Source organism: Fringilla coelebs, assembly GCF_963513975.1.
Source record: "Fringilla coelebs genome assembly, chromosome: 7".
Classification (NCBI taxonomy): domain Eukaryota; kingdom Metazoa; phylum Chordata; class Aves; order Passeriformes; family Fringillidae; genus Fringilla; species Fringilla coelebs.
Genome location: NC_140035.1, coordinates 21,443,385 through 21,457,832, shown reverse-complemented (window position 1 = coordinate 21,457,832; position 14,448 = coordinate 21,443,385). Strand labels below are relative to the sequence as shown.

At 41.1% G+C, this 14,448-nt stretch overlaps 1 protein-coding gene across 1 annotated transcript; it reads left to right on the top strand.

Annotated features, from left to right (window-relative positions):
- The first annotated feature begins 10,666 nt into the window (after positions 1-10,666).
- ATP5MC3 (ATP synthase membrane subunit c locus 3) lies at positions 10,667-13,917 on the top strand. The gene is made up of 5 exons (XM_084209377.1): positions 10,667-10,749; positions 10,831-10,908; positions 11,895-11,972; positions 12,323-12,516; positions 13,674-13,917. The coding sequence occupies exons 2-5, from the start codon at positions 10,870-10,872 to the stop codon at positions 13,786-13,788; spliced, it is 426 nt and encodes a 141-aa protein (XP_084065503.1). The 5' UTR covers positions 10,667-10,749; positions 10,831-10,869; the 3' UTR covers positions 13,789-13,917.
- Positions 13,918-14,448: the final 531 nt, after the last annotated feature.

Below are 14,448 nucleotides of genomic sequence, written 5' to 3'. Positions count from 1 at the left end.
TGATCTCAATGTGGTCATCTGGTTATTATCATAATGCAAACTGTCCCATTCATATCTCTGCCTTCAGGCCTAGCTCTCGCCAAAAAAAAAAAACGCATGTAGAAAGGAATTGAGGGAAAATACCTAGATGGAGGATCGAGTATTTTTCCTTTGGATCAAAATTTCTATTATGTTAGAACCAAATTATTTCTAATTAAGGCATAATACGGAAAATTGGAGCTGGAGCAATTCCCTTTGTCCAGCTTCCTGGCATTGATGGCAAAATCAAAAAAGCACCAAGCGATCAGAAGGTTCAGAGTGCTGTAGTAGCGCATATTGTCATATCTGAAAACTTCTGGAGATGGTTGTTAAAATATGCTTTCGAGGAAGGCACAAGGATTCCTATTTTCTCAGTCTTCTGCTAGGGAGGAGAGTGCAGGAGGGTCTGCACTTCTGCTAAGTCTCATCTTACTGGGATGTGTAAGCGGGTGTGATTCCTGCAGTGTGCGTAGGAGTTATCATGCGAGCTTTAATCTAGAAGCTGGCCTGTGCAGACGGTGATGACCCATCCAGTTGCCGCATACACAGATGTTAGATACAAAAGAAGTCTAATTTGAATCAAGAGATCTGGGTTCTGTTAGTGACTCTGCCATATATTTCCTGTATTGCTCTAGGCAAGGAATTCAGAGCCTGATCAAGTCTCCATTTAATTCCACAGCACCCCTTTGTCTGGCAGTACTCTGAGCTGGATTGGACTCCTAGTTTATCACTTTCCCAGGCTGTCCATATTCCTCAGGGGTATAATCTTACCTGCTCACTCCATAGGTGTCTGATATAGCTTAAACAATTTGCCTCTGAAGTGATTTGCTACTCAGGCATAGCATGAATATGCAATTGAATTAAATTCTCAATTTAGCAAAAGTCTAAACATCTTTTAAGTTTCAATCAAGTAAACACATACTGGAGAATTTCAGGTTCTGTGTCATTAGGTGTCTATACATACTCTTTAAAATTCAAGAAGGTAAATTATTTCATTGGAACTACTTAGGGGCCTAAGATGAAGCATACGTCGAAGTACCTTGCTCAAGGCCCTATTATCTATCATTAGCCATAGACATGTACTTAAAGTTAAGCATATCCTTAAGTGTATTGCTCAATTCCTCCCTAAAAGCATAATACTGATACGCTTTCTAGCACAGAAAATACATTTGAGCCTAGAAAATACTAAAAGTAATCTACCTTTCATTGTATGAAATGTCACAAATTATTAATCTTTTTAATAAATCTAAAGAAACAAAGAAAATTTAAGGTCATGTAGCCCATACTAATTTCCAGGAATCTTGGTTACACTATAACCCTTCACTTTTACGTAACTCTGAAATCACAATACGGATGTGTATTTTGAAGTAATTGTGTTGGTGGTCCCTTCGTGCTTTCTGAACATCTAACAGTTAGCTAAGCAAACACACATGACTGATTAAAAGAAGAAAGGGAACTATTTTTACAGGGACCATTAAACTTTAACTGCCATCTGGCAGGGAATGATTAGAGAAGATCAAAATTAAGGCAGTCAACACAAATACTGTGTGGATACCTCAGGGAATTAATGTGGATAGAAGACGGTGGACTTGTGGCTCTGTTCAGAGACAGACAGAGAAGGAAGTGGTGAACACATCCTTTATGACTGTGCCCTAATGGCCACATTCACAGCAACAGAAGCAGAGAAAGCAGAAATCAAAACCACCTGGGAATAATCAGACGCCTGCTGTCATAAAGAAAGAAAGTTAAAGGATTATACAAGAGCCACACCATTCTTGTTCCCCAACAAGCCAGGAAGGAAATTTTTATTGTGGAGGTGTGTTGCAGTTGGCAGGTTATCTACTATCTTTACATAGGCATTTTAAATAAGGTCTGTAATAAATCTTTTAGTTGAAAGGCTTTACGGAACACAGACCTGTGGTTGATCTAACTGAACACTGGATGTCACTATACACACTATTAGTCATTTTAGAGGAATTAAAAACACAGTCCAGCCATTAATTGGAGCAATCCAGACATGTTTTTTTAAAATCAGCTATCTTTAATTATTGTTGTTCTAGAGATAGCAGTTTCCATGAGCCAAAGTTTCCAAGCTGCCTGGACATGCACCAGTCATTTACTGACTTCTAAGCTGTGTGCCCTGGCAATGCTGCTGGTAGGTGTTCCCTAACAAGTGTACCTGGTCTGACTTCATTTTTTAGGGGAAAGATTTGAAGTTTGTATAGAGAGATAATGGACTGGCTGCTCACTGCAACATCTCAGAGCTGAGACTGACCAGGCAGCCTTATAACTTTGCTGTTATGGCTGGCAAGAAACAATCAAAACACAACTCACCCAAAAGTGCAACAGCCCTCCCATGAGGCAGCTCCTTGTCTGACTGTGCTGGAGTAGAACCTTCTTTTCACCCCTCAGGGGCTACTGGATTGGAAACCCTCTGTTCTCTCAAGCATGTGCCTTGAAGTTTTTCATTCCATGGCACTAATAACACACACCTCTTCTGCCACTCAGCTGTACTTACCTGTTTTCTTAGGTATTTCCTCAGGTATACAATTATTATGAGGAAGCACTTTTAGGAGACTTATCTTTCCTTATCTTTAGAGAAGATAAGTAAAAGAAAAACAAAGTATCTCTAAGTCCAAGTGGAATGGAAAACAAATCAGCACTGACAGCTCACAAGGTCAGTTTAGCTGCTAAAAAGGCTAAGGACAAAAGAGAGGTGAGAGGACATAAAGTTTAGTTACAATTGATGAGTAATGTACTGTGAAATTAGGCTTATTTTTTATTTCTTGAGCTCAATACAGTATTTTGAAGTTATCAATAGCATAGGAAAAGTACATTAAGTATGTTTCAAAGCCCATGAAATCTTGTCAACTGTACCCAATTTCATAAACACACTAAACAACAAAATTATCAGAGATACACCATTACTACTCTGAAATGTATAGCCAGTAGAAATGTTTGGTTATTTTAGACCTTGATTCCCAACAGAATTTTTCAATATACTCATGTGTCTACTTGTCACTCTGCATCCTTGAAATGCTAGGACTCTAAAATGTTTGACTCTTCTGCACATTTTTAGATTTAACATTTTTTAGGAAGAGGTAAAATACAACTAGAAACAGGCTTGGGTGATTTTTGCTTATAAAGAGAACAAGTGACAATACCTTTCCTGATTTGCAAAAATACATTTCTAGGCACAACATGTGAACCAAGGTCTTAGTGCTATTCAGCCAAAACACTATGGGTGTCAAGGGGGGTTACAATTTTTCGTTTATTTTCCATGGATCCTGGCTGCACAATAGAATATCTAGGAGTCAGAAATTATGACTGGAAACACATAGCTGGAATTTATGTAGCCTGAGTCTTATTTTATTCCAAATAGTATTTTCTGAGATATATGCTGGGCAAAATGTTCTTTTGGTTAACTGCAAAGTTATATTTTAAAATTTGAGTATAGTTTTGAGCTGTTTAGTGGAGGCTTATAAAGAGATTTTGTTCTTTCCTAAGCTCTTTCTAGCCTTTATACAGTACAGCGTAATTCTGCTAACACAAGCAATCTGTTCAGGGGGCAAAACAGGAGTCAAGTGCAGCTACAATATACTAATATGATACTAATATGATATGTGTAATACATCAATACAATATCATGTATCTTATACAGAGCATTATATAGACTAGTAACTTTAATAAGCAGTATTAATGTTGTACATATGTGCCATTTTACAAACGGGTGGGGGCAGAATATGCCTTACACAAAAATCTGTTGAGAACCTAGAAAGGAAAAAGCTGTGGTGCAAAAAGCAATGCTCTATCATTCTCTTCTCAGAATGTACTACACACACAAGCAGTGAGAAAGGCACCTGAAAAAAGCAGCACAGCTCTGCAGAAGTAAACTTCTGCAGTTTACTGTCCCAGCTTTGATGCAGTAGCCTGTTAAGACTGCTCAGAGTATATAACAGTCTATGGCTCACTCCTGTGAACAAGGTGCGGAGCATTCATTCTCCACATGCAAAATTCTAAGCACTGAGCCAAACTGTAAGGAAATAGAGTAGACGTTTGTTGATTTTTTTTAATAATACCCACAAGCATCTACAGATGTGATCCCGTGTAATGAAGCATGTGGCCTTAAGCTGGAATTATTTGCAACCAGCAGGATCTCCTGGCAAAAGAGATGGCACTTGCTGTGTTATGAAAGCTGTCCCTCTAAAACCATGTTTGGTTAGCACCTATGCCCTGTTGAAATTGGCATAGATAATTCTGAGTGGGAACAATGCCAGCACAACAGATGGGAATGAATACAGGCATGCCAGAGAACCAGGATGTTCATTGAGTCTGAGTATTAAGGACAGAGTCTTTTCCAAGAATTTAGAAGTGGCAGGCTGTCCAGAGTTTCTCTACTTTAGGTACGAAACATGAGAATATATGATCTCTTTTGTAACTATGAGCAAAATCAATTACAGTCATTTAAAAACAGATCATCTGAGCCATGCAAAGCATGACAGTAGGCGGCTGAATTAGAGTAACTTTTTCTCCGGGTTCAGACTGGCACCAGGTCCTAGAGGGCAGAACCTGTCTGGAGTCAAAAGGATTCCACAGGTTTTCTGCTAAGTGCTTCAGAGTGAAAAGCTTTCAGATGATAATGAATACTGTTCACTTGTACGCTGCTTTTCAGGCTGCGAGCTCAAAGCAATTTGCAGGGATATAAGAATCTAAACTCATAGCTGGGAGGTGTGTCATTTACAATTAAGCAGATGAACCTTGCATGGATTAATGGTCTGTAGTCCCATCTCCCCTCCAACCAGGGATCATCAACTGGATGTAGAGCCTCTGTGAAGAAGGTGGAGAAAGGCAAAATCCTTCTGCCACAGTCCTGTGCACCTTGCTTTTGCTCTCTATGTGACACAAATAGCATAACAGAACAGTTATCCAGAACACTAATTTAGTCTCCAAACAAGATTTACTAATTCCTGTAAGTTTTTTTTGAAGAAAAAAAAAAAAAAAGCACTGAACAGCTCAGCTACATTTCCTATTTCTCTTTTCAGATTATGAACGGCCAAAATGTATTACCCAAAAAGACTTGTCCAGGATCATTTATATAATTCTGGTAACAGGAAGAAAAGAGGAAACAGGAAAAACAACAAATCTAAGAAAAAATGCTTGGGTATTTTTGTTTAAAAGCTAAGAATCTGGTGTTGCAATTTTTCCCTGCGCAAAAAGCCTGTATTTCCAGAAGAGCCCACTAAGAAAACATTCTTTCATTTTGGACTTTTTCAACTTCAGCTATAAAAATTTATGGATACATCTGATAAAAAATGGGTCTAATTTGGGCAAAGTCTTGGCTGTCTGTACTGTGTATCATAAGAAAGGTGTTAAAATCGGATTGCCAATGTTGTGCTCTAACCAGTGCAGCCAATAGTGTCAGCTTACAGCTGAACTTTCTTTTCTGTTCAAAAGGTGTTTAGTACTGTTAGCAGCATAAAAAGCATTGCTGAATTTATTTTCATTTAATCCAGTGATATTTTGTAACCTAGAAAACCATGTGTGTCTTATGCAGTGAACTGACTGACCATTTCAAGTATAGGCTGCTCTTCAATACAGCCTTCAGGAATATCAAGAGTCATCTGAGTAAGAAATCTTGGTTATAGCTTAGTTAAAGGAGTTTATGTCCTAAAGTAATGCAAAGAGGTATATTCATTCTAAATGTTCTGAATCTTCTGTGCATTTATAGAAATTACTTTGATTAAACATCAGTGGATTTTTTTTATTACAGCTTTTCCTCAAAAATCAATCTCCAAAAAATATTAGGCAGATGCATAATAATAATTTTTAAACACATGAGAGTTCACCCTGAATGTGGCAATACTGACACACACAGTGTAATAGATGGGAAGCACAACGTGAAACTATTAGTGAACCTGGCATTTCCTTCCACTTTGTTACATTGCAAATGTTAATGGTTGGACTCAATAACCTCTGAGGTCTTTTCCAACTTAAAAAATTCTATGATTGTATGAAATATAAATAAAAGTTACATTAAAATAAGAAATCATAACTTTGTAGAAAAAATATAATTTTTGCTGACATATAAAATTAATTTTAAAAGCACAGGATTGTCTTCCACCTTGTGACATTCTGGGTTTTACAAAAGGCTGGATGTATTTTTCATACTGTTGTGCAGCACTGTAAAAGTTACCAGTAGAACCTGAATGCTAGACAATAGGCCTTGTTATCCAGAGGGAAAATAGCTCTGCCAGTCTTTTCTGGCAAGGTTTCTTGTAGCCTTGATGTCACTTGCCACCAGAATCCAACAGCTAGAATAAAGACAAGTTTGCCTCTTTTCCATGCTGTATTTCTACTGAAGCAAAATGTTTTTCCTCTTGACAACATCCCATTTGGAAATATATAGTTATGGTGAAGCAGACCCCACTTATACAATCATTGTGATATTTAAAGCAGATCTTAAAGACCCAAAAATTACATGACAAGGATTATAATGATTTCCCATTCAAATTGAATGAATTTTCTCAACAGTATTAGCACACATTCCAAATCTTGCCAAGTATGAACATGGTACAATGTTTGAGGCTAATGTCATCCATTTCTAGGACTCAGGTGTTAAAATAATCGATGGAATGTTGAGCAGAATGCTCTACAGCCCAAATTAGCTCTACTTGGTTAATTGCCTCCTGCTCTTCACTGAAAAAAGCCATTGAGACTATAAAAAAAACAAATTTTCAGAAAAAAATGCTTGGGTAAGTACTCTTGGGGACAAAGATCACTGAAAAGACAGTTTCTCCCTTTTCCTTGTAAAGAAGTTAAGAATTTAGAGAAAGAACTTTATCATCTGTATTCCCATGAAGAACCTCTTATGATCTAGCCAACTCTGCAATTAAAACAACATTGCTTATGTCAAAATTGTCCAACTACTAATAACCAGTAGGGTAAACAGGTATTAAGAGTGTTACCAAGAGAATTTCTACTTAAAGCAGAGCCATCTAATAATGGCTTTGTTCCTTCTTCCCAGAGCAAAAATGGTTTAAATACTCCGGTGTGTATTAATTCTGCTCTATACATATCTTCTTTCCACAAGCCATTGCTCCAGCTCTATGAGACCTGAATAGGAAGATTCAAGCACACAGCAGTGAGTGGAAGAGGTAGAACTGAAACATGGCCCAGGCTGTGAAAAACACTGAAAACCCCTGACTTTTTAAATCAATATCAATCAGTGCCCTGCAAAGTACATCATAAATCTGGATGTTCAAGAGAGCTAACACTGAGGTAACACACCTTAAGTTTTAAAATATTTCACAACATTAGGATAATCTCAGGAAGCCTTTGATCTGACTTCATCCTTTGGGGGTGTTCCAACAATTAAGAGTTATTGGAATATATTGGTTTTCCAGATACATCTCCTCTTCAAAACAGATTTAAAAAAAAGACTAGTGTGAGTGTGTGACATGTTTTGAGTTAATAATCCTCTGCTGGGAGATAAAATTTAACCTGAAGGGATAGGTTTCGATCTAGCAGCAAAACATTTTATTTAGGTTTTGGACAATGGGATTTCTCTTAACTAGCCAAGATTTCTCCTTCAGCAAATATAGAATATTCAGATATAGATATTCATTTTTTATAAGTTATAAATAATAAATGTTGAATTCTGGCAGACCCTCCAGTGCAAAGCACTCAGGACATGCTCATTTATTTAGCATTGCACAGGACTGTACTTGCTCAACTGAACCAGTATGCAACTACCATAATTTGCCTGTACCTGGAGGAAAACCAACCCGTACCTATGAGGCAAGCTTTCCAGCTTATGGGTACTGTTCCCAGCTGCCTTATTACCTGCTTTCTGGACAGATATAAGGCTTGATAGCACTCTAAGAAGTCACCAGAAAAATGCTATTTGTATGCAACATCCATTCTGCTGATACTCATGTGTGGTAGTATTCAGAGCCTGATATGTGTAGATACCAATTCATTTCAGGGTTATAAAGTGAAAGTTCATGTCACTGTAGGACTGATGCATGGATCCATCAGTGAACCTAGCAAATGAGCTGCTTGGCAGTGAGTGAAACAGATGTTTGTTTTCTTAAAATAAGGACAAAAAGACTGGGAGAAGCCTTATGGTTCCTGGAGATGTTTTTTAGAAAGCTTGGAAAATTTGGGATTACCTTCTTTCTTTCATTTCTGGGAACAGAGAAGGCCATACTGGTAGAACCACAGCTAGTGGTCACTTGCTGTTCTTACTGCCCTAAGTAACAAAAGTTAGTGACACAAACCTAGCTCAGCAGCAGGGAATCGTAAGGCCACAGGAGCTGTGGGAGAGGACTGGCTCTCCAGGCACCATGTACTGCTCAATCATCTGCACTCTACCTTCCTTGCCAGGGGCAAAATGGGGAGAGTATCTCCTCTGGCATCCTTGGCTACTGGCTATTTGGCTATTTGCATAACTGGTACTGAGAGGGAGAGACAATTGGAAAACTGGGAACCTGCTTGAAAAGATTTTCAGAAACATGGTGAGCAACTAGAAATTACACTGTCTTTAGTGCACTGATGCCCTTCCTTGGGGACCTACCAGCAGGTCAGCCATAGGATAGGAAATTGTGTGAGGTTAACAAGTGTTTCTTTATGAAGATCTTCTTGAATTAAACTCAGCCTGGCCCCCAGAGATCAGCAACAGCTCTTCAAAATCCTCCTGAAAGGAAGAGCAGAGTTGCATTCACAATACAGTATCAGATGTTATGCCTTAAAAGCAACAATAAACCAGTGTTAAATAGTGGTTTTGACACGGCTCACAACAAATGGCTTGTGCATGCATCTTTCAAAAACCATTCTGGGGTGGGAATGGTGACAAAAGAAGGTTTCTGTTTAATGCGGTTTTGAGTCCGTGGGACTTTGTGCTGTGTGTACACAGGAGTGTAATTTTCACTTTCTTCTCCATTCATGAGAGCTGGAAAATTTGTTTCATGCCTGGAGGTCCAGACCTCCAGTTTCACAGTGAGAAAGCACGTCTCTAACTACTGTGCTTCCTTCTATGAGGAAGTGAATTTCTTTGTTGCAGGCACCCTGCTGGCTGCTGCACTTCCTAAGGTGAAGTACCCGTCTTCAGCAATGGGGCACTCTGACTGTCACTGTGCAGCAGCATGTCACATCGAAGTCATTCCAACACTGCAGCATTCGCCTTTGCTTTATGGTTTTATTCATGGTGATGGAAATACTTATTCCCACAATAGCATACGGATTGATTTTTTTTTTTGAATGAGACTGAAAAGTTCTGCCTAACCATTAAAAGGTTTTGCCATTGATATTTATTTCTTAATGTTTGTCTATGGAAGAACCATGCGGCAGACACAGCAGGTCTGCCCATGCACCTCAGTTCCCAAAAAATATGTCTAAGCTGTGACAAGGAAAAAAACTAAAAAACCAAAACCACTGACTTATAACCTCTTTTGCTGGCCTTTTTACAGACTAAGTTTTTACTGCTGTTACTAAGAGTCTGGATGCACAGTGGAACCAAACCAAGCTTGCTGCTGGATTGAGGCAGGGAGCAGAGGCCGGGAAATTCCAATTGTGCTGTTGCCTCTCACCTTCGGACCTACAACTGACATCTCTCCCCTGTACCCACAGATCAGAAGACACTGTGTTGTAGGTTATAAAAGTAACATTATGGTTAACTCTGGTAGGCAGCTGCTGAAAGCACCTATTGATCATGTTTGCTGGGGGGGTGTTCAGGTTGCTGATATGGAGCATGTCTCAGCTTTGTGGCACCTGTGGATTAACCAGTGACAGCAACATCAATTGTCCTGTAAGTTTGCAGGAGTCCTGCAGCCATCCTCAGACTGTTCTCAACCCTAATTACACACACAGCCCCTTACTTGGTGCATTGGAGACCGCTTGCAGCGCACAATTTTAGAATTTATTTTTATGGCGCAGATTGTATCCAATGAAAATCATACAACTTAGATAAATGTTCCCCAATATTTTAGTCACAACGTCGATTTTTCAGTCTCTTCATTAATTGGCACTAATACCAATTAAAATATCAAATTACTATTAAAATAACAATCCCGTTATCAAATGACAAACATCAAAGCACATGCATGTGATTAAAGGGGAATCTCAGAAACACATGCTCAGCTCAGTGAAGATAATCCTATTTCGGTTAATCTTGATTTAAAAAGATTCTTTCGCTACTTGGGTGTGAATCTGCTCATCGTGCAGAAACGACTAATTGAACAGTAGGGGCTTTTTGCACACAACGGGTGTCCTCGGACGCGCCCCCGTTCCCTGCCGTGACCCGAGCGCCGGGGAGGGGGCGCGATACCAACACTGCGCCGGGGACACCGACATTGACACCGCCCTCGGCAGCGCCCCCCTCACGGTGCCAGTCTCACGGTGCCGCCCTCACGGCGCCAGTCTCACGGTGACACTCTCACGGTGACACTCTCACGGTGCTGCCCTCACGGTGCCAGTCTCACGGTGACACTCTCACGGTGACACTCTCACGGCGCCGCCCTCACGGCCGAACCGCCCCGCGCGGGCCGGGCGCACTGCGGCTGCGCGGAGAAGCGGTGCGCGCACGCGCGCGCCCCACGCCCCCCGCCGCCGCCAATGGCGCCGGCACAAAGTGACCTTGGCCGCGCTCCGCCCCTTCCGCCGCCCGGCCCCGCCGCGCCTGCGCACAGCCGGCCCAGCCCTCCCGCCCGTCGGCCCGAGCGCGGCACCGCAGCGGTGAGAGCCGCCCCACTCCCGCCATCCGCGCCCATCGCTGCCCCCGCTCGCCGCACCTTCACCCTCTCCCTCTCTCCGCAGAGACATCGGATCCTGAGCCCCGGGACGCCGCCAGCTAAGATGTTCGCTTGCGCCAAGCTCGCCACCTCGCCCTCCCTGGTGAGTGGGGGTGCGCGGGGGGCGCCTGCGCTTCGTCACCGGCCCCGTCCGTGTCGGCGGCGGAGTCCGTGACGGCCGCGGGGCGATCGCGGGTCGGGCGGGCCGCCGAGCCCCGCGGCAGCGCCCTGGGACGGACCTGTACCGAGCGGTGCCCGCCCGAGAGCGAAGGAGTGGGGGTGGGGGTCGGGCAGACTGCGGCAGGGCCGCGTTCTCCTTCCTGCCTCCTTGGCGCGGCCGGGGCCCGCTGCCAAGGTGAGGGGCCTTCGCACACGAGCGGCGAAGGAGGGGGAGGTCAGCGCAGCCCACGGCTCCTGGGCCTACTGCGCTCCGTCCCCCGCTGTAGGTCAAACTCCAGCCTGTTGCTTGTGCTGTGCAAGGCCGGAACTCTTTGCCCTTGCGGAGATAAAAGACTGTCCTGCATGAAAATGCCCTCTCTGGCCTGCAGAAGGTCTCATTTTGCATGGTCCAGGCCCAGGTTTCCCTTGCAGGAAGAGCTTTGTGCGAGAGCCGATATGACCTTAGACTGCTGGGAGCCCAAGGACACATGCAGGCCGCTTGTGAAAAAGGATTCATTCATTTGTGCCTCGCTAAATTTAAAAGTCTAGGTTACATCTGTGCATTTAACAACTTTGAAAATAATTTTGATGGCTTTTATTTGTTCATTTCAAAATGTGTTTCACTGCTTCGTGGTCGGTCGGGATTTTTTGTCGCTGTTCTGCTCTATTTTCTGTCAGCATAATGCGTGTATATATTCACTGAATGGTGTGGCTATTTACTATATATCTTCTGAAAACAGTGCTGTCAGATTGCATGGCAGTGCTTGCTTCTGTATCGTTTATTGTATATCCAGCTGTTCAGAGATTGCTGTCTTTCAAGGAAGACAAATGGCTTAGTAGCTAATAGTCTTACTATCTTACAGGCTATTGCATGGAACAGCTGTGATCAAATGTTTCATTTTTTTACAGTTTTTTTTCCTCCTCTTACAGATCCGTGCTGGATCAAGAGTCTTGTACAGACCAATTTCGGCATCTGTGTTGTCTAGGCCAGAGGTCAAGAATGGAGAGGTACCTTATAAACAAAATTCTGTATCTTCCTAAATTACCTGGTGAGCCTAAATGTCCTCAACCTAGAGTTCACTTGTACTAACTCAATACCTATAGTGTGAAACTTGCTTTAAGTCAGACACCTAATAATACTTGTTGCTGTCTTGCTTCTTCCCCTGAGAAGTCTTTCACATTTAAAGTTGATACTTTCAGGTGGAACAGGTAACATTCTGAAGTTTATGACTTAACAATCTCATCACTCTGAAGAATAAGTAGACATTGGATCTAATACAACTTTTAAAACTGCATGCTAACACTATCACATGGTCTTTTGTCTGAATATAATGTTTTCTTATGTTTTGTTTTCTTAGGGCAAGTCAACAGTTATCGGGGCCCAAAATACTGTCTCCCAACTAGCACTTAGGGAATTCCAGACTAGTGCTATCAGCAGGGACATTGACACTGCTGCCAAATTCATTGGTGCTGGTGCCGCCACAGTGGGTGTGGCTGGTTCTGGTGCTGGAATTGGAACAGTCTTCGGTAGTCTAATCATTGGTTATGCCAGGTAATCAATCTCTCTCTTTAAAAACTATTTAATTGTATGCAGATGTATCTTGAGACAGCTGAACTGTAGAAAAAATAATGGCACTGTAATAAATTCTGTTAATGATTACTGTTAATGATACACATAGCTGAAGAGAATCTTATGAAACTGTACCATATTCATCAGGATGGCTCTGTTGTTAAATTCAGAACTTTGTACACTCTTCCTGGAGGAGAGCCATGAAAGAAATTGCATCATTAGACTTGGTTGGTCTTTTGGTCACTGAAGTCCAGTGCTTGAGCGTTCAGTTCCAGAACAGAAGTAAAAATCCAGCCTGTATCTTTCCCCATGTAAGAGGAAGAGTCCTAAATAGTCTTCATAGTCAGAATCGTGTTTAGGAATAGATGTTTTCTAACACATTCAGCTTTGCATCTCAGAATATGCAATTATTCTAGCAAATGAGTTATCATTCCTTCTAGAAATCTGAAGGGGTAGGGGTGAGGATTTTGTAGTAGGGATGAACTTTCAGGTAATTTTACAACATTCCTAAAATAGAAGTAGTTCACATGACATAATGGAAGAGCAGAACTGATACAGGCATAAAAGAGGTTTCATGTTCTTTGCTACTTTTCACTACTCTTAACTTCTTAATAAAGATTTTTAAGCCTTTTTGAAGACAAGGAAACTCACTTTCCACTTGAAGAAACTGGTGTTTTCAGAACAAAATTAATATTTCAAGTTTTGAATTTGGCATAAACATGTCAGTAAGTGGTTGTAGAACATTGCTTCTTAGTTTTATATTGGAGATTTGCTCCTCTCACTTCTTAAAGGCATTTTTGCAACAAACTGCTGCAACTTTTTTTTAATGTTTTTTTTCCTACTCTTAAGTGGTTTCAGTTCCTGTATTTGCCTTGAGAGCTGGTTAAAACATGATACACATGAAATTCCTTGGAAGTATGGTTCCCATGTTAAAGATGTGAAATAAATTTCTAAATCAGACCTGAATCTAGTCTTAATAGGCAACTAATTTGTCCTCAGTGAAATCCTTGCAAAAAGTTGCTTGGATTTATTGGATTTTCCTGTTAGAGAATCTGTAAAAAGGAACTACAAGGTTAAACTGCATGAAAAGCATTATAATTGTAAGGATAAAAAGGACTTACACCTTCTCTTTCTTTTAGAAATCCTTCTCTGAAGCAGCAGCTGTTCTCATATGCTATCCTGGGATTCGCCCTGTCTGAAGCCATGGGTCTCTTCTGTCTGATGGTTGCTTTCTTGATCCTATTTGCCATGTAAATGGAGATCTGCCTGTAATACTGGCATTGGAATGTAACTGCATTTTATGGGACTCCCAAAATGTTGGTGTCATGGAAATTGATGCTATTTCCAAAGTCATTTCATTAAAGATAACAACTTTAACTGTCACCTTGTTGCCTTCATTTATTGTCTTTCTCACTAGGGTATCTGGAAGATGACATTTTGTAATTCAGTCTCCATGGATTGCTCCTGATAATGACATACTGTATAGCACTCTGCTAGTCAAACATTTTATTTATTAAAAATAATGTGGCATATACTTAAAAGATCAAAGTATGCAGAGATTAAGTGTGCAAGGCTGTACTGTTGGCCTTGTTCCTTCACTTGTGTTGTTGTTTTTTCCTAAGCTAGCTGACACACACATTCTGGCACCTCTTGATAGAAAGAGCCAAACAGGAATCCGTGGAAGTGATAGGACACTTCGTATCAGTTTTCAAGTACACCAGATATTTTGATTACCATGGTAGGTTGTCCACTTGGATCTGACCGGTGTCCCCATTGAGCTGAATAAGCGACCGCTTTAGTGTGGTCCAAGGCATTTACTTGTGATACATGGACATTATATTTTATTTAGTTACTGCATTTTTGGCATCACCTAATTCAAAGAGAGAGCTTCCAGCTTTCCAATTTTGTAGTCAG